This window comes from Capsicum annuum, chromosome 12 (assembly GCF_002878395.1).
Source record: "Capsicum annuum cultivar UCD-10X-F1 chromosome 12, UCD10Xv1.1, whole genome shotgun sequence".
Lineage (NCBI taxonomy): Eukaryota > Viridiplantae > Streptophyta > Magnoliopsida > Solanales > Solanaceae > Capsicum > Capsicum annuum.
In genome coordinates this window covers 39,180,631-39,205,570 of record NC_061122.1, presented here as the reverse complement: position 1 = coordinate 39,205,570, position 24,940 = coordinate 39,180,631, and the positions used below count along the sequence as shown (strand labels likewise).

The 24,940-nt window shown below is 36.4% G+C and overlaps 3 protein-coding genes across 4 annotated transcripts; 2 read left to right on the top strand and 1 right to left on the bottom strand.

The window, feature by feature from the left end:
• Positions 1-251: 251 nt before the first annotated feature.
• LOC107849738 (SRR1-like protein) lies at positions 252-4,434 on the top strand. The gene is made up of 2 exons (XM_016694298.2): positions 252-3,267; positions 3,631-4,434. The coding sequence occupies exons 1-2, from the start codon at positions 2,528-2,530 to the stop codon at positions 4,163-4,165; spliced, it is 1,275 nt and encodes a 424-aa protein (XP_016549784.1). The 5' UTR covers positions 252-2,527; the 3' UTR covers positions 4,166-4,434.
• A 2,237-nt stretch (positions 4,435-6,671) lies between these two features.
• LOC107849939 lies at positions 6,672-10,661 on the top strand. Of its 2 annotated transcripts, none has more exons than XM_016694455.2 (3): positions 6,672-7,113; positions 8,757-9,602; positions 9,943-10,661. In XM_016694455.2, exons 2-3 carry the CDS (start codon positions 8,860-8,862, stop codon positions 10,472-10,474), a joined length of 1,275 nt encoding a protein of 424 aa, XP_016549941.1. In that variant the 5' UTR covers positions 6,672-7,113; positions 8,757-8,859; the 3' UTR covers positions 10,475-10,661. The 2 variants fall into 2 exon arrangements, with proteins under 2 accessions (XP_016549941.1, XP_016549940.1); XM_016694454.2 differs by having other exon boundaries at positions 8,749-9,602.
• A 2,613-nt stretch (positions 10,662-13,274) lies between these two features.
• Positions 13,275-22,434, bottom strand: LOC107851269 (AP-1 complex subunit sigma-1). The gene is made up of 7 exons (XM_016696221.2): positions 22,248-22,434; positions 20,230-20,316; positions 18,319-18,410; positions 18,075-18,183; positions 17,956-17,991; positions 13,643-13,729; positions 13,275-13,547 (listed from the first exon to the last, which is right to left on the bottom strand). The coding sequence occupies exons 1-7, from the start codon at positions 22,248-22,250 to the stop codon at positions 13,476-13,478; spliced, it is 486 nt and encodes a 161-aa protein (XP_016551707.1). The 5' UTR covers positions 22,251-22,434; the 3' UTR covers positions 13,275-13,475.
• Between the last annotated feature and the right edge of the window lie 2,506 nt (positions 22,435-24,940).

Here is a 24,940-nt window from a genome sequence, read left to right as displayed (position 1 = left end):
TTAGTCTGAAAAGTATCATATGTGAGATATAAATTGAATTTCATATCCGAATTCACTGTCAAAATTAAAAAATTTAACTCCTAAAATTCTAAAGGTGTCATATATAAGTTGAGGTACTCTGCACGAAATGAATTTATGTGTTGAACGTGTTTTGTTATTTCACAAAATGTTTTGTTATTCTTTATTCTGTGACACGTAAGCATTTATAATTGGCAAGTGGGAGAGGCAGTTATAGGCAAAAAGTATTTGGAGCACTGCACTGCACAATTCTAACTGTATTATTCTCTCACCAAAAGTATTCGTTTTTTCATTCCTTCCCATTGATATGAAGCTGAAATCAACTACTGTTCCATAAATTCTCTATTAAATCAAAGTAGCTCTTCAATGGCGAATTGGAAGAGAGGCGCCATTTACTGAGGCAACAGTTTCACCTATAGACTTTGTTATTTTCAGTATCTTCTCTTTTCCTCATACTTGTAGTTTTTGTTTTATGAGGATTGACTAACCGTTCGTATTATTGATTGTTTCAATAATTTTCTGCCTTCAAATGTTCCTTAGTTTGTTGAACTGCTCGATGAAATACAGACTAAATTTTAGTAGTATGCGTTCTCTGAGGATTTCATTAAATTGCGTCGGTAATAGTGATTGAGCATCAATTTTGTTCGTGATAAAGGTTTTTTGAACTTGATCAACAATTTCTGTATTCAAATGTTCCTTTGTTGAACAGCATGTTATAAATACATAACTTGTAGTAGTATTTCTGTGAGGATTGTTCGAATTCCACTGAAGGATCGTTAAAGTTCCTTATGTGTTTTGATTTTCCTGTCTTCAGATGCTCTTTCGTTGTTGCCATTTTATTTTCAAGTCCAGAAGAGGAAGTATTTCAATTTTGTGAGCAATTGTTTGAATTCAACTCAAGGATCAACTGATTTTTCGCTCTTCTACACTCATTTTACTTTCTGTTCGTGATACTGATTGTTTGAAGTAAATTGAAGAATTTAAAATTTCCAGTTTTCACCCAACTTTAATTTGTTGCTGTTAGTATCTCTTTTTTCACTCTAATTTTTGGTTTTAAAAGAAATATTGTCAGTATGTGATTTTGGAGGATCTAGCTTTTCCATCGACTTTTTTTGCTGTTTCGCTGCAGCTGTTTTGATTTTTCTCTGTTCAAGAGTTCCTTTGTTGTTGCGATTTTACTTTAATTACAGAAGAGCAACTCTTTTAATTTTATGAGGATTCAACTCCATTGGTCAAGGAATTACTGTTTCCAGATTTTTCGTACCAACAAAATATAGTAGTGTGTGTTTTCTGATGATCAAGCATCTCCGTCGTACTTTGTAGCCAATACATTGTGAGTTCAGAAGAGGAACTCTTTCGCTGTTTGAACTGCTTGTTATCCAGAGGAAATACAGACTCCGGTTCATTTTTCTTATTTGTTTTTCTCCGGCAGTTTGTAAGCTTAAATTGTTGTATGTGTTTTGTGAGGATTCCATTAAATTGTGTTCCTAATACTGATTGTTACTTAAGGGTCTAGCATTTATTTATGTGTAACCAAGTGATTTCATTACTAAATGAACAATGTAACAGTACATAAAATGGAGAATTGCTGGACATCGTCCTATAAATTCTGTGTTCAGATGTTCCTTTGTTGCCATTTCATTTTTAGTCCAGAAGAGCAACTATTTCAATTTGAACCGCTTGTTATCCACATGAAATAATTTCATTTTGCTTTGTTCGTTTGTTTGAAGGATCTACCATTTCCAGATAATTTTAACCCACTTTGTAAACCACCCAGATTGTTGTATGTGTTATGTGAGAATTCCGTTAAATTCTGTTTGTAATACTTGATTGTTTGAACTCGATTGGTGAAGGATCTATCATTAGCGTCCTCCTATAATTTCTGTGTTCAAATGTTCCTTTGTTGCATCTTCGTTTTAATTCCAGAAGAGCAATAGTTTTTCTGTTGTTGAACTGCTTGTTATCCACGTGAAATATATACAACCTCTGTTATAATTTTGAGGGAAAGACGAACATCTAACTCTAATATACAGACTGTTTTTTCTTTTTGATTAGATCTGTGAGTGTGCACTTTCGTGGTCTCAATTTTCATAGTTCATTCTTCTTTGGGAATTTGTACAGGCAATTAATCTAGGTGGTTGAAACAGACCTAGATGGAACAATTTGAGTTTAGGCCGATCATGTCGGATCGTATATCTTTCAATAACAAAAAATACCTCAGTAACTTTAGTGAAGTGATCTGTTTGGAGAAACTCTGAAATAAGAAGTTATTTGGAAGTTTCACAAATGCTCATTGAAGTATTCTTCAATTGATTGCTACAGTTGTAGATGATGATAAATGCATTTTTTTTCTGGAGAAGTACTTCATCCTGCTAATAATTTTGTACTCTAAATTCTAGACTTGCAGGTTTTATCAAGAACAGAGCACAAGATATACTTGCTGCGTTTTAGCTGTTCCAAATAGTGTTTAAACTGCTAGAGGCCCATATTAAACTTGAACCTGATAAAGATGGATTTTTGTGAAAATATGGAGTCAAATGTTGAGTTTCACATAAAAGATGAGGCAAAAAGGCTGCTTAAAGAGATTGAACTGGTGAAGAAGAATGTTGAGAACTCTAAGTTCTATGCTGGAATGCGATTGGATCTCAAAGAGAATGACATAATCCAAAAAGATTTTCTCCGCCTTTTAGGTTCCCATAAACAGTTTCAGGTGGTAATCTATGGTTTGGGAAGCACCGAATACAGTTTTCGTTCCCAATTTCAGCTTGCTGTAGCTCTCCTACTAAAACAAGATTTTTCCAATTGGATTGACAATATAGAAATATATGATCCCTGCATGTCTCCAGCTGATATCATAGTTTTCGAAAAACTAGGTCTTGAGGTTCTCACCGTTGATGAAAATTGTAAGAGGACAGCTCAGATACCAACAATATTCTACATGCCTAATCCTCTTTGTGATCTTGTTGGCAATCTGTTGGGAGCAAACTGGTCTTCGTCTTGTCTTAACCAGATCTCTTTGCTGACAAACTCATTTCACAATACGCTGGCCATTACATCACAATCTAGCCCTACTCTAGAAGCAGAGCTATGCTTCAAGAGAATTCTTGAGTTCACAACGGAGATTGACATCAAAACTGGTGACAATCAAATGTATGCTGATTTGTTCTCAGGATTTGCCTGGCATTTCTTTGATGTGGATCCCACTACTGACATTGACAAACCGGGATGGTATTGGTTGGATATTCAAAGGTACTTAGATGTGAGCCTAGATACTGAACTTTCCATTTATTATTGAATACAGTTCTGTTGATTTTGGGAAACAAAGGTCCTGCCAATTAGCAGCACATAATTGAAGTCATTAGCCCTTTACTTTCTGTCTTCCTATGATTGTTACAGTTCGTTCTCCTTGTGATAAGATGTGCTTTACACATGTGATTGGTTTAAGAGCTAGTTGGGTTATATAGATTGTTTTGGTTGGGTTATGCAAGGTACTTTGAAATGATTTGCTTAGAAGAACCTATAGAGTGATGGAGGTGAGTTGAAGGAACCATAGGAGGGTAAGGTGCACTTCATATATCGCTATGGATGTAACTTTTAACATTTGTGTCGCAGGCATCTTGAAGAAGAATTTTTGGAAGATATGCAAGGCGATATGACTGGTGAAGAATTAGCAGAATATTCGGGTAATTATCGTGGGACTCGTCGTTTAAGATACAAAGCGAGTCCTCCACCTCCAGGCTGGATTAAGCTAAACATTTATGGTATTGGTACAAAGGATCATCAGCCAGGACGATATAGTGGCATCTTCAAAGATGAAAAAGGGGTGTGTTTTGATAGCTATAGGGGTGACATTAATGTTGAAGACAATGTGATTGCTGGACTAGAGGCCTTGAGGCTTGGGTTAACCAGATGCATGGAAGCAAAGCCAATTGCACAAAAGTTGATTGTGGAGTCGGATAATGCTATACTTGTCCATTATGTTAATGGTCTAGCTGAGCCAAATGAAACAACTATGTGCAGGTTGAAGGAAATTTTCGACTTACTGGATGCCAATAAAGTTTGTGTGGTTCATCACTATATCTATGAAGAAGCCAATGAAGCTGCAAGAGACTTGGCTCAGAGAGTTGAATATCCCAATAGTGAATAAATAGCTTTGTTTTTGACTCAAGGGGTAAGGTGAATCTTTCTAGGTTGAACTAAGGCTTCAAATTCAATTTGCATTTTATGTCAACTTGATGTTTTCGCCAAAGGTTGTGGAGACACTTGAATTTACTTGTCAGTCTTTGTTTAATTGTGGTTTTTAATGTTTAGAATAACATACCCGTCTGTTTTGGCTGTAGTTTCTACAGAATTGTTTCTGTGTTTTTGGGTGTTGCCGCTGTAGTTTCTACAGAATTGCTTCTGCGTTTTTGGGTGTTGCGGCTGTAGTTTCTACAAAATTGCTTCTGTGTTTTTGGGTGTTGAAAGATTTTATTATGACAAAGATAAGAAGAAAGTATTTATGGGCTGTAGTCTCTTTTATGGATTATAATTTGCAACGTTATACAGGTTAAAAGGTTTAAGAAGGGGAACCTATCTAGGATATCCAAAGACTGCAGCAGAATTGTGTATTCTATTGGGTTCCCAGTCCCAGAATTGTAATTAGCATGTGAAATGGCCTCAGTTACAGATCAGCTTCTAATGCTCAGTTTCATCCCAAATTGCCCATCTCTTTCAAGATGCCTGTGTGGAAATCGGAAAGACTATTGCCGCTCACTGATATAAGACTTTCAATTTAATTTTTTTTGTTTATACTCTTCAATTGTATTTTTGCATGAAACTAAATGACGAACTTCCAAGAAAACTCTTACACTGTAATACACATTCCTTAATCTATTATCTTTAAAATTCCAATCGTCTTCCGGGATTTAAATATTCTATTTTGTTCATCTTTTCTACAATAAACAAATTTTGTTCTTTGCATTCTTTCCAAATGGAGCTGACACTCAAAACACTGAAGTAAACGTCAACATGGAAATAGGTGTATCTTCACATTATATACTATAACTTAGTTATCACGTTCACAACTGTAAGAATTTTTAAAAATTTTAGCACATTGTCTAGAGTTTCACTTATCAAAACTTCGAACTCGAACAACCTTAATCATGTAATTGGACGCGTTAACATTTACCCGCATGTATCATGTATTTAGAGGATTACTGGTCTACAATTGTATTCACGATTAATCATGTATACGATTACACAATGTATTCGCCTCATTTTTTAATAGGATATTATGTAATATGAAAATTGTTAGGATCGATTAGCAGTTTACACACACTAAATCTGTGGAGAGGATGAAGAAAACTAGAGAGAGAGTTCTTTAGGAGAGAGAGAATTAATTTTGTGTAACACCCGTGGGTAACCTCCACGGCGGACAGGCTATTTATATTAATGACTTGGAGTATGTACAATTACCCCGAACCCCACCTTCGAGTGGGAGGCTCCGCCCCCCACACACCCCGGCAACCTTACCGCGGAGGTTGAACCGCGTGAACATTAATATATAACAGTACGTCACATATTAATCAGCTCCACAACCTAACAAAAACTTGTGGGAGAGGGAGTAATTAATTCCTATAGTAGTGTCATTTATGTTGTTTAGTGGATCGCTTTTTCACCTAATTAAAATTAAATTATTTTGAGCTTGCTATAATTTTTATTGTCCTTCCTAGTTAGTTTTGGCGGAGTAAACATTCCAAAATTGTTTGTTTCTTACTGGGTGGTTGAAATAATAATTCAAATTAGATGATGAATTTGATAATTCTCTATTGATGCAATATCTAGACTTAACATCCTATATTACTAATTATATTATACGACTACATATACTTGCATGTGTGTTGGCCACAATAGTATCAGTTTTTCCTTTTCTTACTTGAATTAATACTATCTACTTAATTAGGTGTATTTTAAAATACAGGTGATGGTAGTTCATGTAGAAAAATGAAATGTGTTGATAGTTAAGATATGAAAAAAGAACAACTAATAATGAAGATATGAAATTCGCAAAAAAATAACAATGAAGGTATATATGAAATTCGTGAAAAAATGACAATTCGTGTGCGTTTTTAATCATTATATCTCAAAAAATATTGATAGCAAAAACCTTTTTTATGGTATAAAAAAATAGAAACTTTAAAGGATAAAAAAAAAAATGAAACAGAACATTTGAGTGTATTAATTCACAAGGGACGGATATTTTAATTTATTGGGATAGGATCATAAGGATTTATATATATGGATTCTTACCTTAAAGTATTTTTAGCAAGAGATTATATTTACTGCTCGAATTCATGACCTATTAATCACATAACAACGTTATAATTATGCCAAGACACTCCTTCAAGGCCATTTTATAAAATCAATTTAAATTTATCATTTTTTAATATGTAATGTTAGTTCACAAAATTTAAAGATTTTAAATCAAAAATTCAGAGTCAAAATTAAAAAAGAAGAAAAAAAGAAGGCACAAATATCCTCGAACTTTACCAAAAGCTCTACTGGGTCCTATTACCCATAAGGCCTAAATTCTTTTTTTTATTCTTGGGCTCCTTTCCATATCCGAATTTATCATTAAAATTTTTTGAAAAATTATACTGTTGGAATATGAAAGATGTTTCATGGAGGAAGGAGTAGAAGCCACAGTTGCATAAAATGAATGAATTTGGGTATGAAACGTGGTTTTTATTTCTCAAAAAAATTCATTTCCCCATCATGCAAATAACATAACATGCATTGCTTGGGTTATTCTTTTTTCTATGTGCCATGTAAGCACAATAGTTGCCAAGTGGGAGAGGCAGTTATAATAGTCAAAGGGCGCGTAGCAAAAGTATTTGGAGCACTGCACTCTTCTCTCACACAACCAAATTCTTTTGATGGATCAGAAAACCGTTTTTCCCATTCATTTCCTTTTATATTAAGCTTGTTGAAGCTGAAAATCAACTACAATTCCATAAATTCTGTATTATTTGAAGCCTTTTCATCCCATGGATTGAAAATAGCTCTTCAATGGCGACGCACTGCAGCTGAGTTTTACCCATCGACTTTGTTATTGTCAGTTATCTTCTCTTTTATCAGCATTAATTCCGTTCCTAATACTGATTGCTTTGAACTCGATCAACAATTTTCTGTGTTCAAATGTTCTTTTGTTGAGCTGCTTGTTATCCAAATGAAAACACAGACTTCGCTGCTGTAAAACTAAATTGCAGTAGTGTGTGTTCTCTGAGGATTTTGTTCGTAACATTGATTGTTCGAATCTCTGTTCAAATGTTATTTATGTGTTTTGATTTTTCTCTGTTCAGGAGTTCTTTTGTTGTTGCCATTTCATTTTAATTCCAGAAGAGCAACTCTTTTAACTTTGTGAGGATTAATTCCGTTCATAATAGTGATTGTTTGAACTCCATTTTCTGAGGATTGATTCCAGATAATTTTCACCGACTTTATTGTTGTTCAGTGACATTCATTTTACGTTCCGTTAGTAATACTGATTGTTTGAAGTCAATTGGAGGATTAAGAATTTCCTGATTTTCACCGACTTTAATTTGTTGCTGTCAGTATCTCCTCTTTTACTCACATTTTTTAGTAAAACCAAAATATACTCAGTATGTGTTTTCTGAGGATCTAGCATTTCCATTGTCCTTTCTTGCTGATTTGCTGGAGTTGAACTGCTTGTTATCCGGATGAAATACAGAACTTTTCATTTTTCTTATTTGTTTGTAAAAGTAAATGGTAGTATGTGTTTTGTGAGGATTCTGTTATGCGTGCGAAATACTGATTTTTTAAATACGACTAAAGATTTACCATTCCGACTTAAGGATCTAGCTAATTTTATGTGTTTCCATCGTCCTATAATTGTTTTTTCGTAGCTAAGTGATTTCATTAGTAAATGAGTAATGCGACAGTACATTAGAATTGCTGGACATTGTCCTATAATTTCTGTGTTCAACAGCTTCTTTGTTGCCATTTCATTTTAAGTCCAGAAGAGCAACTATTTTAATTTGAAACTGCTTGTTATCCACATGAAATAATTTCATTTCATTCGTGATATTGTTTGAAGGATCTACCATTTCCAGATAATTTTAACCCACTTAGTAAAACAACCAAATTGTTGTATGTGTTCTGTGAGAATTCCGTTAAATTCTGTTCGTAATATTGATTGTTTGAACTCGATTGGTGAAGGATCTACAATTACCATCCAGCATCGTCCTATAATTTCTGTGTTCAATTCTTCCTTTGTTTGCATCTTCATTTTAATTCCACAAAAGCAGTTGTTTTTTGGTTGTTGAACTGCTTGTTATATGCATGAAATATATAAAGACTTATACTTTTGATAGAGAGATGAAAATCTGACTCTGTTATACGGACTCTGTTTTTTCTTTCAAATTAGACTTGTGATTTAGCACTTTCAGGGTCTCAATTTTGAGTAATTCATTCTGAATTTGTACTGGCAATTGAACTAGGTGGTTGAAACACACCTAGATGGAACAATTTGAGTTCAAACTGATCTTGTGGGATGTACATCATCTGATGAACAATAAACAACAACATACCAGTAGCTTTGGCTTTGCTAACGTGACTTGTTTGTGGCAACTCTGATATAAGAAGTTCTTCAGTTGCAGCTAATACGAAATGCATCTTTTTTCAGGAAAAGTACGTCAACCTGCTAATGATTTTGTACTTATATTCTAGACTTGCAGGTTTGTACCAAGACCAGAGCACAAGCGATTCTAGCTGCATTTTAGCTGTTTCAGATAGGGTTTAAACTGCTAGAGGCCAACATTAAATTTGAACCTGATAAAGATGGATTTTGGTGAGAATATGGAGTCAAATGTTGAGTTTCACATAAAAGATGAAGCAAAAAGGCTGCTTAAAGAGATTGAACTGGTGAAGAAGAATGTTGAGAACTCTAAGTTCTATACGGGAATGCGATTGGATCTCAAAGAGAATGACACAATCCAAAAAAAAATATTTGGCCTTTTAGGTTCCTCTAAAAAGTTTCAGGTGGTAATCTATGGTTTGGGAAGCACCGAATACAGTTTTCGTTCCCAATTTCAGCTTGCTGTAGCTCTCCTACTAAAACAAGATTTTCCCAATTGGATTGACAATATAGAAATATATGATCCCTGCATGTCTCCAGCTGATATCATAGTGTTCAAAAAACTAGGTCTTGAGGTTCTCACCGTTGATGAAAATTGTAAAAGGACAGCTCAGAGACCAACAATATTCTACATGCCTAATCCTTATTTTTATCTTGTTGGCAACCTGTTGGGAGCAAATTGGTCTTCATCTTGTCTTAACCAGATCTGTTTGCTGACAAACTCATTTCGCACTATGTTGTCCGAAATGCCACAAGCTAGTCAAAATCTAGAAACAAGACTACGCTTACTGGAAGTTCTCGACTTCACAACTGAGATTGACATAAAAACTAGTGACAGTCAGATGTATGCTAATTTGTTCTCAACAGAGATTGCCTGGCATTTCTTTGATGTGGATCCCAAGATTGACATTGACAAACCGGAATGGTATTGGTTGTACATGCAAAGGTACTTAGATGTGAGACTAGATATTATTTAATGCAGTTCTCTATTGTTGTTATGTTGATTTTGGGAGACAAAGGTGCTGCCAATTAGCACGTAATTGAAGTCATTAGCCCTTTACTGATTGTTCCATTTCTTTCTCCTACTGATAAGATGGGCTTTACACATGTGATTGATTTAAGTGCTAGTTGGTGAATCGAGATTTTGTTGGTTGGATTATACAAAGTACTTTTAAATTATTTTCTTAAAGAAAGCTATAAAGTGATAGAGGTGAGTTTAAGGAACAATAGGAGGGTAAGATGTACATATATCCCTAATGATGTAACTTTTATCTTTTGTGTCACAGGTATCTTGAAGACGTATTTTTGGAAGATATGGGAAAGGATCATTTGACTGGAACGCAATTTGCAAATATTTTTGGTGTTGAGCGTGGGCCTCGTCGTTTAAGATGCAACAAGGTTCCTCATCCTCCAGGTTGGATTAAGCTAAACATCTGTGGAATTGGTACAAAGGGTGATCAGATAGGGCGATGTAGCGGCATCTTCAAAGATGAAAAAGGGAAGTGTTTTGATATGTATAAGGGTGACATTGATGTTGAAGACAATGTGATTGCTGGAATAGAGGCCTTGAAGCTTGGGTTGGCCAGATGCGTGGAAGGAAGGACAAATGCAGAGAAATTGATTGTGGAGTCCGATAATGTTATACTTGTCCAATATGTTAATGGTCGCCCTGAGCCAAATGAAACGACCATGCACAAGTTGACGGAAGTTTTTGACTTGCTGAAATGTATAACTTGTGCAGTTTACCATATCTATGAAGAAGCCAATGAAGCTGCTAGAGACTTGGTTCTGAGCGCTGAATGTCCCAATAGTGCATAGATAGCTTTATTTTTTTACTCAAAAGGGTTAAGGTGAATATTTCTAGGTCGAACTGAGGCTTCAAATTCAATATGCATTTTATGGCAACTGATGTTTTTACCAGAATTTGTCTAAGGTTGGAGACACTTGAATTACTTGCTAGACTTTGCTTAATTGTGCTTTTGAATGTTTACCAGGATTTGTCAAAGGCTGGAGACACTTGAATTTACTTGTTAGTCTTTGCTTAGTTGTGCTTTTCAATGTTTAGGATAATATACCTATCTGTTTTGATTGTAGTTTCTATAGAATCGCTACTGTATTTTGGGTGTTAATTTCTTTCCTATTTAGCCTGTTTCTTAAGGTGTTGATGGCATGTATTTGCCAAGTGAAAAATGGAGATGGGGTAATATGGAACCAAAAGATGGTGTTTCCCGTTAGAAGTTTGTTATATGAAGTTTTGGACAGGTTTTTGCTAGCTGTTGTTCGACTTCTGGTAGAGCTATTTTTTAATAAAAAGGTTCAAGCAAGGGAGCTTATCTAGGATGTCTAATGACATGATTTATTTATTGTAATTCTAAAACTACAGCCAGAGGCGAACACAGGATTTGAAGTCTGTGGGTGCACCGGTATTGTCAATGGCGTGCATAAGCCTCAAAGCAAGACTCAAAATATGTTGAGCGCCTCACTTATGTGCAACTTAGGTTCTAATTTCTAATACATACTTTTCCTTGTCAGTCAATGAGGCTTTCTTAAGAGACGGACTATTCACTTTATCAAAAAAAAATAAAAAATCATATATTTGTCATTCATGCTTATATTTTAGTCTTGGACTAGACATATATTTATATTTTTTTCTCTTTATGCTGTTTTTTTGGTTAAATTTCACGTTTTATTTGTACTTTGTGCTTAAACACAATAGACCGTGAAACTTCTTTACACTTGTTGCTTTTGATAATATTGTGGTGCACAATATTATCTTAAGACATTAGAAAAACTTTCAGTGTCGATTAAGAGATGTTATCATATTCAATTGGTCGTCAAAGACATAAACAATACTGAAAAAATAAATATGTAGAACAAGTATGAGTTGTAAGCTAATAACTTTACTTTGTTATAATATGAGGTTTATTCTTAAGATCTTTGGATAATTATTTGTAGTAGTTCAATGGTCAAGGGGATTACTTCGTGGGATGGTTGCAGGTTCGAATCCCCATTCCAACATATTGATGTTATAAATTTAGTAATGGAAAAAATATTGTTATAAATTTAGTAATAGAAAAAATATTGTGCTACTAGGGATCGATCCCTGGTCACATGGACAGAAGCATTTGCTTCAACCAACGCATCAAGGTACACTAACATTCAACTTAATGTAGTAGTAAGCCTTTAATCTGAAGATTGGAAGTAAAAGAGAAAATGTTGCGTGACCCAGGAATCGATCCCTAGTCACACGGATGGATGCGATGTCTTCAGCAAGCACAGCAAGGTGCACTAGCATTCATTTGTGGGTGCACTATTAACTATATCTCAATTTCTGAAGGTATATACACATGTATGCGTATAATTTTTTTGGACGTTAACAGGTGCACATGCACCCCCCTACTAATAGCTGTGGATCCGCCATTAATGACCAATTAAAACCAAGTCCAAACCATTTAGATTAAGGAAAATCTCGATGCCTTTCCGTTTACCATTTTAACCTCTTAGGAGACTACCATGATCTCCACAAGCCCGCCTCTGACTGCAGCAGAATTATGAGTAACAAAAAGCAGTAGCGGTAGTACTGACTAAAATTTGAAATGAATAAATTGTCTTATTCTATTGGGTTCCCATGCTCAGTTACAGATCAACTTCTATGCTCTGTTACATCCCAAATGCTCCAAAGGTTTATCAGAAATTATCACCCCGGTCAGGAAAACCAATGGACTCAATCCAAATTTCCCATATTTTTGATAACCGCAGATTGATGATTCTCTGGAATGACCAACTTGGGAGTTGAACGTAGGTATATACTATGCATGGAACCATTCTATCACCAGACCACTGTCGCTCATTGGTAAATATAAGCCTTCCGTTTTTCTATTTATACTCCTCAATAGCATTTTTGTATGAAATTAAACAACGTAGCCATCCAAAAAAATTCCTAGATACTGTAATTTGGGATCTAAGTTTATTTTTTGAAGATGAAATTCTAATAAAATTCTGTTCCTGCTCATGCCAAAGTTTGTTGAGATTCTCTCTCTTGACTCAATCAGTTCCTTTTCTTTGGACTTCCAACCGTGACAAAATTTGGGACACACCAACATGTTTTTGGATCTTCCCCTCGTCTTTTTCCTAATTAACAAATCTTGTTCTCTGTATTCTTTCCGAATGCAACTGATACTGAGAACGCCGAATAATTGTCAACTTCAAAATAGGTGGATATGGCTTCATGTTATGTGTAACCTAGTTGTCTAATGAATTCAAGCGTGAAATCTTTATGATTTCTGAACTAAAATTTACTTATCTGAAAACTATGCAAAAATACTTCTAAGTTACAACAATTAACAATTTAAATATTTAACAAATATAGGAAAGAGTTACAGTCAAAGAAAAAACCTATTTGAATCTCGAAACTTGAAGGTGTCACATAAATTAAAACAGGGGTAGGTTATGTACGAAAAGGAAACTGTTTACTTCCTTTTTGCTCTTTAGCATAGTAAATTGATTTAATCCTAGTTTGCTTTATTTAACTTCACAGTAATATTTTCTCGTCCCATGTGATTTCATATTGTTATTATTTTCAGAAATTGTGTTTTGATCAGAAATTAAACAGAAAAAATTCAAAAAATTACAACTAATAAGTGCAGGAAGAAACGGCTATTACATCTTAGTTTAGAAGAAAACTCATTACTATCAAGAAATTCCAAACTATTTAACTACGAATTTAAACGAATAATGTCATAACAAGATCGGATTACAGCAACGAACAATATGAAAAACTTAAATGCACTCGAAAAAACTTGAACACCTGGATACCCCCTCATTTAGTGGCCTGTGCAATGATGTTACTAAGAGAACTTGCCTCCTCTTTGGCAGCCTCGACCAAAGAATCCTGCAAGTTGTTGACACGATCCAGTTTCAAGATTAGCACAGGATATTTGCATTTTTACCTGTGAAATGCATCATCAAGTGTGTAATGAAGAGTACCTGTGCAGCAATAAGACGTGCAACAGTTTTCTTGCTTGATTCTTGGAGTTCACCAGCTATAACAAGCTCGTCCAATATATAGTACGCCTGCCAAATCATTCACGTGGTTTAGGAATATATAAAGTATAATCTCAAAAGTTGTGTATATGAAAATGCAAGATAGACAGAATCACTGAGAAGCAAGTAATCAAGTTCAATCAGAAAGCAATACAGAAAGTAGCAAACTTCTGTGTATTAAACAGAGAGAAGACGATGAAAAGGGCCCTTTACTTATACAGGAAGCAATATGAATCGACTCCCTCAAAATCGAAGCATTTCAATTAGTTCAGTGTTCAGCTAGAACTCCCATCTCATTGTGCAACTGCCCCAGATTGTACTACGACCAAATGAAAGCTATGGTGCAGCATTACACAAATATCATCATTTGAAAGGCCATTAATACAGAAGAATAGGCATAGGAGAAAGAACTGCATTGATAGCCTTTGAATTCAGCATAATATTTCCTTATTAGTTTTGGTATGCATCGTAGTAGGTAGGTCTTTGCCCTCACAATATAAATGGCCAGATATGTAATATTCATGCCTCATACATCTAAATGTCTGCATAGATTCATTAAGACTTCGATGTCATTTGGTTTAAAAACAAATTAGGCAGGGATTGTAACACAAATGCAATAGCCCAACTGTCAAGATTATTATCCGCTATTGCCCGACACCACAAGGTTTTTGGGCATCGCGGTTTGTCAACTTGAGCTTTAACAGAAAAGGCATCTCAATAGTTGAATCCTAAACTTACCCTTATATGGCTCCAAATTTCCCCCCTCATTTTGATTCGGGATTCTCCTAGGAAAATTTCACAGCCAAGCCCCTCTCCGGTTCAACTCAGCTATTCGTGGGCTATTATGCCCACCCCCTTTATGGACTTATCAAGGACGCTGAGGTTTCCCACCGTCGTACTAGGAAAGGTACTTGATACCACCTGTCACAGCTCCTCTCCGGTTCAACTCAGCGATTCGTGGGCCATTATGCCCACCCCCTTTATGGACTTAGCGAGGACGCTGAGGTTCCCCACCGTCTTACTAGGGAAGGTACTTGATATCACCTGTCACAGCCCAAGCCCAGCTGACAAGGTATAGTTCGCTTTCTCCCAACCCATCTATCCACCTTGATGCTTTTCGGCGTCATGAATTTGTCTCTTTATGATTTAACTCAAAAGATGCCTCAATAGTTGAATCCCAAGTCGCCCTTAAATGGCCCCTAACTTTACCCTTCCATTCTGATATGGGATTTGCCCTAGGGAAGTTTCTACCTCTTTTGAGTTCAACAACTGATGGTCCGTGGGTTGTTACACTCAACCCTCATCTCACTGTATAACTGCCCCAGTTTGTTAATACCAAATCACAAGCTGTGGTGCTGCATTACACGACTATCTTCACTGAAAGGCTATTAATACTGAAAAATGGGCAAACCCTCAGGGGTTGGCCTGGCAGTAATTGGCTTGAGCTTTGGGGTGCTCCCTTTCAAGGTCTCAAGTTCGATTCCCACTAGGTGCAAACAATTTCTGATGGCCATCGGACTAGGTGAAAACCCTGAATTACCCGTGGTGCACTTGCGGGAAACTCCTTGCTGAGGGCCTGTGCACCCTCAGGATTAGTCGGGACTCGAAGAGTCTCGGATACCCGGTGCAAGTCAAAAAAAAAAATACTGAAAAATGGGCATAGGAGAAAGAAATGCAATGATAGCCTTCAAATTCAGAAAGAAATGCATTGATATCCTTCAAATTCAGAAAGAAATGCAGTTTTCCGATGCATTGTAGTAGGTAGATATTTGCCCTTACAATATACATGGCCAGATATAAAAATATTTATACGTCATACATCTAGCTTTCTGCATAAACTCATTAATTGTTCGAGGTCGTTTAGTTTAAAAATAAGTTATGTAGGGTTTCTAACACAAATGCAACAGTCAAACTGCCACGGTTACTGTCCGCATTCGCCCGGCACCTCTAGGCCACCTCAAGGGTTTTGAGCCTCACGGTTTGTCGCCTTGGGCTTTAACATAAAAGGCATCTCAACAGTTGAATCAGGAACTCACCCCTGTATGTCTCATAATTTTGCCCCCGATTTTGATGTGGGATTTTCCTAAGGCCAATTTCATAGCAAACCTCCTCTCTAGTTCAACTCAGCGGTCCGTGGGCTATTATGCCCACCCCTTTTATGGACTCAGCAAGGATGCTGAAGTTTCCCACCATCATACTACGGAAGCCATCGGCTCTGTAGCACCTGGCACAGCCCTTCCCAACAGACGAGGTATTGTCTGCTTTCTCCCAATCCACAACCACCTTAACAGTTTCCGGTGTGTCACAATTTTGTCTCTTTGGACTATAAATCAAAAGATGCCTCAATAGTTGAATCCTGAACTCGCCCTTACATGGCCCCTAAACTTTATCCTCCCAATCTGAAATTGGGTTTGCCTACAGCAACTTTCTACCCCATTTTGAGTTCAACAACTAATGGTCCGTGGACCGTTACACTCAACACCCACCCCCAAGGACTCATTGACCTCGCTAAGTTTTTTTCCACCATTGTACTACGGGAGATCCTACCTGTGACACCATATGTCATGGTCCACGCCTAACCCACTTTGTCCTCTAGGGCACCTTAAGACTTTTGGACTTTGTGTTTTTGTCCTCGTGGGCTTTAACCCAAAAAGAAACTAAACATGGGATTCTAAATTTGCTTGCCTAAAACAAGTGACACGGCGAGCCTCATTTCAAGTTCAACCAACAGCTGTCCATTGTTGTTATACTCAACCCACCTTTAAGGACTCAAGGTCCTTGCTGATGTTTCCCCCACCATCATACTACGGGAGGTGCTGACTCTGGTACCACCTATCATGGTTCAGGCCTAATTACCAAGGTATTGTCCACTTTAGCCCAATCCTTGTGGGCCACCTCAAGCCTTTTAGGCCCCACGGTTTTGTCCCCTTGGACCTTAATCCAAAAGGTGTCTCAACATTTGAAACCTAAACTCTCCTTTATAAGACGCCTAAATTTCTCTTTTTGTTTCCGATGTAAGATTTTTCCAAGACAAGTTTCACAATAAACCCCCTTTCACATTCTATTGCGAACAGTCTGTGGACAGTTGAAATATGCACATTTTACGAACAAAGGCTAATATAAGTTGCAAACTTTTGCATACTATATACATCAATAGCTAAAGAAAATTTACTGGAAAAAAAAAAAAGATACACGTCATGGACTAACTTTTTTATATGGAAAAATGTGAATAGTAAGAGTAAAGACAAATAAAGTATATAATTCTTTCTCAGATTGAATTATTCCAACAAGATAGAGTTTGGATCATAGATAATCACTTGTTTTGCTTATTGAGAAAAGGTAAGTAACAATCAGTACTGTTTTCTTGGAGAACCCAAGGACTTGTCTTCGAATTTTATTTGTATCAAACTGTTGTGTCTGTGGAACTAATACAATTCTTCTTTACATTGCTATAAAGTGTTTTTTTCTTCTTTTGGTGGCATGTTAAATTCATAGTTCTTGGAGAATATTTCTTATTTACTGGATAACAAATTCACCGACTAAAGTTATGACTGCCAAATGGACCCCGTCACTCAAGCGTGCTCACACCCTGGACGGCTTAGTAATTAAACGTTAACAGAGGATCTGCTCTTTTGCAAAATATGATTCTGCATCAAATATAACTTTCAAATATCTTAGATCTTCATTTCTAAATTCTAACACCCAACTTATGATGATGAAGAGGAAGTTACATGTATTACACAAAATTTTGAGCAAGCAAAGCACTAACTCTCAGATTGGGAGAAAGGTAATCTATACACAGTTTAAACAAAGAAAATAAGGGCTGATTTAACAAGGAAAATAAGATGATTTGAGGTTTTGAGTGCCCTTTGTTCCGTCTTAGATCAAAGCACAATTTTAGAGACAAGAGCTAGGATATAGGCGGGAGATTAAAGGGAGAGGGGAAGTAGGAGAGGAATCACATGATAACCTGAAACTGTGCTGTAGTCTACTCAAAGTTCAAGGGAACATGTTTTACAAATAATTCTGATTCCAGTTACCTTACAAATTTAACCTTAACCTCCAGCTTTTTTGTTTAATAATAAACCATGTCATGGATGCACTCTCTATATTGCTAGAAATATATCTATATAAGCCCCAAGAAGTGCTCATAAATGTCACCAACATCAACAAGAAAAACAGTAAAAGTTAGGCGAAGGAGAGAGACAGTGAAGACATAGATTGCAGAAATCCCTAAGCAAATTCAATGAACATACCTTGTGAAAATTGAAGATTAAGTCCAGCTCACAGACCTGATGGGAAAGAAAGCCAACAACATAAATATAAAACAGAACTAAGAAGTGATGCCATCTTCTTAAGCGTTTGAGAGCCTTACGCTTCCAAAGTATCGGTCCAGAATCTCAACAAAATGGTGTATGATTTCCAGGACCTCCAACTCATTGTCCTCTTGGTCTATGCACATACAAAAATACAAGCTCGCGTATCTGTTAAATTAACAGCCCATAAGAAAATTGGAAGTTAATGTATTTTTTTTACAGGGAGAAAAGATAAATATATTCTACCTAATTAAAGTGCAAACCGTAAGACGTGATTTGGGAATAAAATTAGACTGCCTTTACCTTTTATAAACAACTTTGTATCCTCTCCACTCAACAAAATTGCAAAGCTTTGGTCCTCGAGTGAGAATCATACCACTTAGTTCACGGATTACCTTAGGAGAGTTGCATCGAAATGTAACATGTTACTACTAAATTAAGGAAAACAACTTTTGCATAATCAGTACTGTGCATGGATGCACAAGAAAGAAAAAGAAGAGCATTTGCAGGAATGAAAAATATTGCGTATATAATTATGTTACCAGTTTTAAAAAAAAAAAAGAAGTGGAATAATTATTGACTTATCAACCTTAACAAAAAGGAAATTTATTCACATCCCTCTACTACGATTTAATGGCTTGAATAATTGCAAGACCCAGTCACTGTGGCAGCAAACAAAAATAGAACAGATAGTACTGGAAAACAATAAAGACTAAAAGCAAGCAATCAAGTTTTATTCCATGCCTTTTCTGATTTCTTTATCTTATTTTTCGGGCATGAAAGCTTCGTATTTTTTTACCCCTATATTCAGAACTTCCCTTCAGGCTCTTTATACCCTCTCCTTTTTCTTTTATGACTGAGAAATCCATAGGGGCCAACCCTTAGGACCAACCGCAACCTTCAAAACTGGGGATAATGGCCCACCCCTCTAACCTTCTCCACTTAAATTTCAGGCTTAGATCACATGGCTCAAGGCTCGAACCTATGACCTAACTCACAGGTCCCTCAATCTTTGCCACTTGAACTAAGCCCTGGAAACACTCTTTGTGCCTTCTCTTAATTGCATGATTTATCTGACAAGTTGAATTCTCAATTATGATAACCAAACTCTCACTCTCTCTCTCGGGGATAATGGCCTACCCCTCTACCCTTCTCCACTTAAATTTCAGGCTTAGTTCAAATGGCTCAAGGCTCGAACCTGTGACCTAACTCACAAGTCCCTCAACCTTTGTCACTTGAACTGAGCCCTGGAAGCACTCTTTGTGCCTTCTTTTAACTGCATGATTTATCTGACTAGTTGAATTCTCAATTATGATAACCAAACTCTCGTTAACTCTCCCTCCCTCCCCCCCCCTCCACCTCAGTACTCTAATAATTCAGTCAACACCACACAATCAAAACACTCGTGATATTTAGAATCCTCAAAGCCCAACAATCCAACTACTTCATGGTTTGGTAATCTTTGCAGCCCTCCCTCCCTCCCTCCACCTCAGTACTCTAATAATTCAGTCAACACCACACAATCAAAACACTCATGATATTTAGAATCCTCAAAGCACAGTAACCCAACTACTTCATGGTTTGGTAATCCCTCCCTCCCTCAGTACTCTAATAATTCAGTCAACAGCACAGAGTCAAAACACTCATGATATTTAGAATCTTCAAAGCACAATAATCCAACTACTTCATGGTTTGGTCCTCCATCCCTCTCTTGATAAGAACAATCAGTATTTGTTATAATGCAATACCATATGATTTCTATGTATATTGCTGACAATCTTTCCTATAGTTTCTTAAGGAGAAGCAGGAGTTCCTTGAAGAAACAAAAAGATAAATCCAGGGTACAAGCAAGCTTACACCCCAAAGAGAAGGGAGTTCCCACTCGTATCTGCCACTTAATGAAGCTTCTTGAGAGATATAAAGTAAAATGGCCTCTAGAACAATTTCCTTGAGGAAAGAGGAAAAGGCATTTACTTATCATATTGCAAAAAAACCAAACTAGTGACAGATATGTGAAGTAACAGTGAACTGAGAATGTGAGGTGGGCGCTTCCACCACATTGTCATCCCTAAATCATATTGATAAAAACATCTTGTTTAAGATCTCAATACAAAATCACTAGACTGAGATACAAACAATCAGTTTCCTTGAGGAAATCAAGTAAACACCTAAGATATTCAATGTATCCTATCTTAAGAAGGCCAGAAGAAATACCTTGGTTCTCTCTTTTTGTGTATATGGTGAATACCACTTGGTTAGCCTCACTTTTCCCTGTCGGCTAATGAGCAGCACAAAATGAATCTGGAAGAAACAAGAGCTATTAGCTATACTGCGGCTGATATATGCTGTAGTAGAAAATATAGCATTTTGCATCTGTGAAGTTGTAACAAAATAAAGCTATTGCCATAAACAAGTTAAAAGATTGACAGCCAAACATAATTACTCCGGGATCGTTTTGATTTTCCCAAAGGCATGCAATATCCACTGTCTGTGGTTTTCTGAATCCTTTTATAATATAAAAACCCTGAGTACTTGTGGCGCACGGTCTGATACTCGGTGTATAATGGGCCTGTCTTTCTACGCTTTCTACTTAAATACTATGTTTTTTTCCACAGCAGAGTTTGACTGATGACATGCCATAGTCAAAAGAGTGATATATGCTTCCTTTTCCTGGTTAGTAGGGTAGCTTTCGGTTTTTAACTTATGCTCTTTACTTGTTGAATGTCCAATTTATCGTCGTAGTTGCTCTCCCAATACCACATGGCTGGACTTTGGATTTGGATGGATGTTGGAATTCACAAACTTGATGGAATGATGTTGATATACAAAGTCAATCAACAAAGTTGTATACATGCTTTCGAGTTCAGATGTTGATGTTTCTGTTCCAGATGTTTTGATTCTTGAACGATGTTGGGCGCATAATCTAAATGTTGAAAAAGTAAGTAATAAATGCATACTCAATCTATTGCAAGAACAAATTGCTTCCTCCTAAACTACTCATCCTATTCATCTTCATCACAGTAGAAATCCAGGAGAACAAAACCAGTATACATACACTCTATTATCCTCCTCAGATCCTCTTACTGCTACAGGCTATAATATTTTGATATGTATGTTGGACTATTCACAGCTGCCCTTCAAGTACCCTCATCACCTAAGAACTACATCTCTCTCCTCAATCCTAAATTTTACAGGTCCCAAACATCAAATAATCCTCAAGAATTTAACAGCATAGCATATCCAGTATAGACCCACAAGTGGGGTCTGTTTCCAATATTCGCTCGGCTCATATGAATAGCACTCATTAGCTCAACCTTTTCATTTTCAGAGCCTCAAAAATCGATCGCTCAACCTAAAAAGTAAAACCATAAAGCTCATCACTTTTCTTATCCAATTACAGACAATCTATCAAAGCTCAAGAATTCCTCCACGTAATCCAAGATTTTTCTTACACTTCACAGAAAACAAATCCCTAGTCATCTATCAACCATTCTAAAAGGAAATATACACCAAATGTTTGAGACCCCTTGCACCTAAGGGTGTGTCTTAGTGGTCAAATGAAGTAGGTGGAGAATCATAAGGTATCAGGTTCAAATCCCAGCAGAAACAAACACTAGGTTATTTCTTCTCATTTGTCCCAACCTTGGTGGATATAATTACCTGGTACTTGTTGCTAGTGGGAGGTGGCACGTATTTCATGCAATTAGCCGAGGTAAGAGCAAGTTGGTGCGGACACCACGTTGATTAAAAAAATTTTCTTTTTACAGTTGTGCTTTTCAGCGTGCAACTCAACTAATTGCACATGATAAATGTCACCTCCCACTAGCAACAACAGGTACCATATAACTCTGTCCACTAAAACTAGGACAGATGAGAAGAAATCATATCGTGCCCTTTTTTGTGCATCCAGAGAAATTGGAATTGATCTATAGAACCCAATCCTCATGAGATCAAGAAACAATTAATTTAGAGAAAACACAGATAACAATATTCAAACGTTTTGCTGTATATTTTGCACAGCAAGATCCGGAATCAGATTCACATACGAAACCAAATAGAACAAATCATTAAAAAAAACATGTGGAAACTTTTATAAATATATCTATAATTAAGCATGAATAGCAACAACAATTCACTAGATCAAACACAGAACTATTGGGGAAAAAGATTAAAGAGAGAAATGGGGTTATTGGGTTAAATTGATAAGGAAACGGAAGAGATGTTGGCATTACCATGGCGGCTGATCCAAAGAACAAACACCTCCTTCTGCAAAGGTGAAATTCGAGTTGTGGGGATTTTGTGTCGAGGCTCAACAACTATTCCGATACTCTCTTTGCTTTGGGACAAAAATTTTTAAAATGAGATTTAATAATTGAGTGAATAAAAAAAGTTGTGGAAATTTGCCATTAAGTTTTTAAATTTATATTTTGATTTAAATATTTACCTATATAATAGAAAATGGAGAGAAAAACAGTTTTTCTCTCTCTTCTTATCCATTATTGTTTTCTCTCTCTATTTTTGTTGTTCATTGTTGTTGCTGCTTTATTCATCATCTTCTACTTTATTATCATTATCTTCTACTTTATTATCATTATCTTCTACTTCATCTTCATCTTTTCTTGTTGACCATTTGTTGTTGTTGTTATTGTTGTTACCGCTACTGTTACCATTTGACCAATTTCTTAGATCAAATTTTGTTTCAACATCACTTTCCACTTTGACATTACTTCATAGGAGACCTTGGTAAGTCAAATTATAATTTTTAGTTAAATTTGTCATCTGGGTAACTGCTACTGTGTTGTTGTTCTTCTAACAATGGATAGAACCTGATCATGAATCTAACATAAGATCCATTTGTTTAAGCAGATAAATCATCTGTTGCGACAGATGAGACATCTATTTCAACGAAAGACTGATATGTTGGATTCATGTTTAAACAGATGGGTTATCTATTGCAACATTTGACGCATCTGTTGCAACAAATTAGTTATCTGGTGTGACATGATAAATATCTGTTTCAACAGATTAGTAACCTGTTGCAACAGAACCTGAACACAATTCCAATAGAAGTGTTGTATGTTACAACAGGGTAAATGTCTGTTACAACAGATTATTAACCTGTTGCAACAGGTAAGTCATCTGTCGCAACAGGTTAACTATCTGTTGCAACATGTCACTCATCTGTTGGAATCAGCTTTAAAGGTGATTTAGTACTGTAATATCAATCCTAACAGGCGTTTCATCTGTTGCAACAGATATTCAGGAACGTAACATAAATCCTAACAGGTAAGTAATTTGTTGCAACTGATCACTTACCTATTGCAACAAATTACACATCTGTTGGGATTCATTCACGGCACTATGAAATCACTATCAACTTTTTTTAACAAATGACTTTATTTAGGTATCACTAATGGAGGGATCAATAACAATAGAGATAGATTGTCATGGTCAATGGATCGAGAAGAGCAATCGATATGTATGGCATTGGAAGGAGCGTGAAATGCTAGAGACGATAGTTATGTCAGTCCAAAGTGATGTTTTGTATGATGATTTTGTGAACTTAATCATCATCTTTTTTGGACTTAATTGTCAACCAAAAAAACTCATCATCAGCTACATGCACAGCTTCTTTGAAAATCCGAGGGTACTGTCTTTCAAGATAACCGATAAGGTTCGATTGCGTGCTTATCTAAGTGATTCAACAGGCCGGTGTTAAAGGTGTACATGGTTGAAAAGATGAGAGAGAATAAGAACCAGAACGTAAAAAACCAAGAACAAGAAGACTTCTTTGATGATAGGTTGGATGATCTAGACATGAATATTCCAGATGATGATCAAACACCTACGCCCGTTGATGTGACCAATATAATATGTAATTCTTTTTAATCGACACAGTCTGGAAATCTTTAAGACGACGGGACCTGTTTTTTTATTGGAATGTCATTCAAGGACAAAAATGAACTATCTAACACTTTGTTTATTTCTTGCTTGAAAAAGGATTTCAAAATAAAGAAGGTGATTAATTCGGGTAGTGTCTTTTGCTTTAAATGTGCTAATTCGAACTGCAAGTGGTGGTTGAGAGCAGTGAAGTACGCAAGTTCTAACAGATTCGTCATTCATAAACATGAAAAGCATCACACATGTGGTTAAGAGCATATCTCGTGCCAAAATCCTCACGCCACGGCAAAGGTCCTTAGTGAATATTTCAAGAGTAGTTTCCTTGATGGCAAAGGCCCTTCAACAAGGGTTACGGCCAATCAACTCCTTATGGATTTGGGTGTCCTGGTCAATTATTGAAAGATATATATATGGCCATAGGGATTGCTAAGGACCTGGTTAGGGGGACACTCAGCATGGGTATGCAGTCCTGGATGCCTACCATTACATGATTGAGTCCACAAATCATGAAAGTAAGACGACATTGCATCTGGATGAAAACGGAAGGTTTAAGAACTTTTTTATATCCTATGGTGCATAGATTCAAGGTTTTCGATATTTGAAAAAAGGCATAGCCGTCGATGGTACCTTCTTGGGGAGCAGGTATAATGGAGTTCTGCTAGCAGCGGTGGTGCAGGATGCGGAGAATCACATCTTTCATGTCGCTTTTTGTGTAGCAGACAAGGAATGTGATGCCTCTTATGGATTTTTTTTTGAACAACTGCGAAGTTGCATCGAAGATACTGAAGAGTTGTGTTTTGTATCGAATAGACATCCAAGTGTTCCAAAGATAGGTTCACTTTTCTTCACTTTAGCTTACTTTGGTTGTTGCATCAGGCATCTTAGAGAGAACATTCGAAACAACTACCACAACGAAAGGGTCGTCATCCTTTTTTATAGAGCAGCTAAAGCATATTGTAGAGAGGAGTTTTTAGACCATTTCAATCAAATAGCGGATGTGAATCCCAAGGTGGTAGAATTTCTC

Coding starts and splice junctions, on each gene's coding strand:
- LOC107849738 (XM_016694298.2), top strand. CDS start 2,528: ATGGATTTTTGTGAAAATATGGAGTCAAATGTTGAGTTTCACATAAAA. Junction 3,268..3,630: donor TATTGGTTGGATATTCAAAG/GTACTTAGATGT, acceptor TTTGTGTCGCAG/GCATCTTGAAGAAGAATTTT.
- LOC107849939 (XM_016694455.2), top strand. CDS start 8,860: ATGGATTTTGGTGAGAATATGGAGTCAAATGTTGAGTTTCACATAAAA. Junction 9,603..9,942: donor TATTGGTTGTACATGCAAAG/GTACTTAGATGT, acceptor TTTGTGTCACAG/GTATCTTGAAGACGTATTTT.
- LOC107851269 (XM_016696221.2), bottom strand. Junction 13,730..17,955: donor TAATCTTCAATTTTCACAAG/GTATGTTCATTG, acceptor ATGATTTGGCAG/GCGTACTATATATTGGACGA. Junction 13,548..13,642: donor CACGTCTTATTGCTGCACAG/GTACTCTTCATT, acceptor AACAACTTGCAG/GATTCTTTGGTCGAGGCTGC.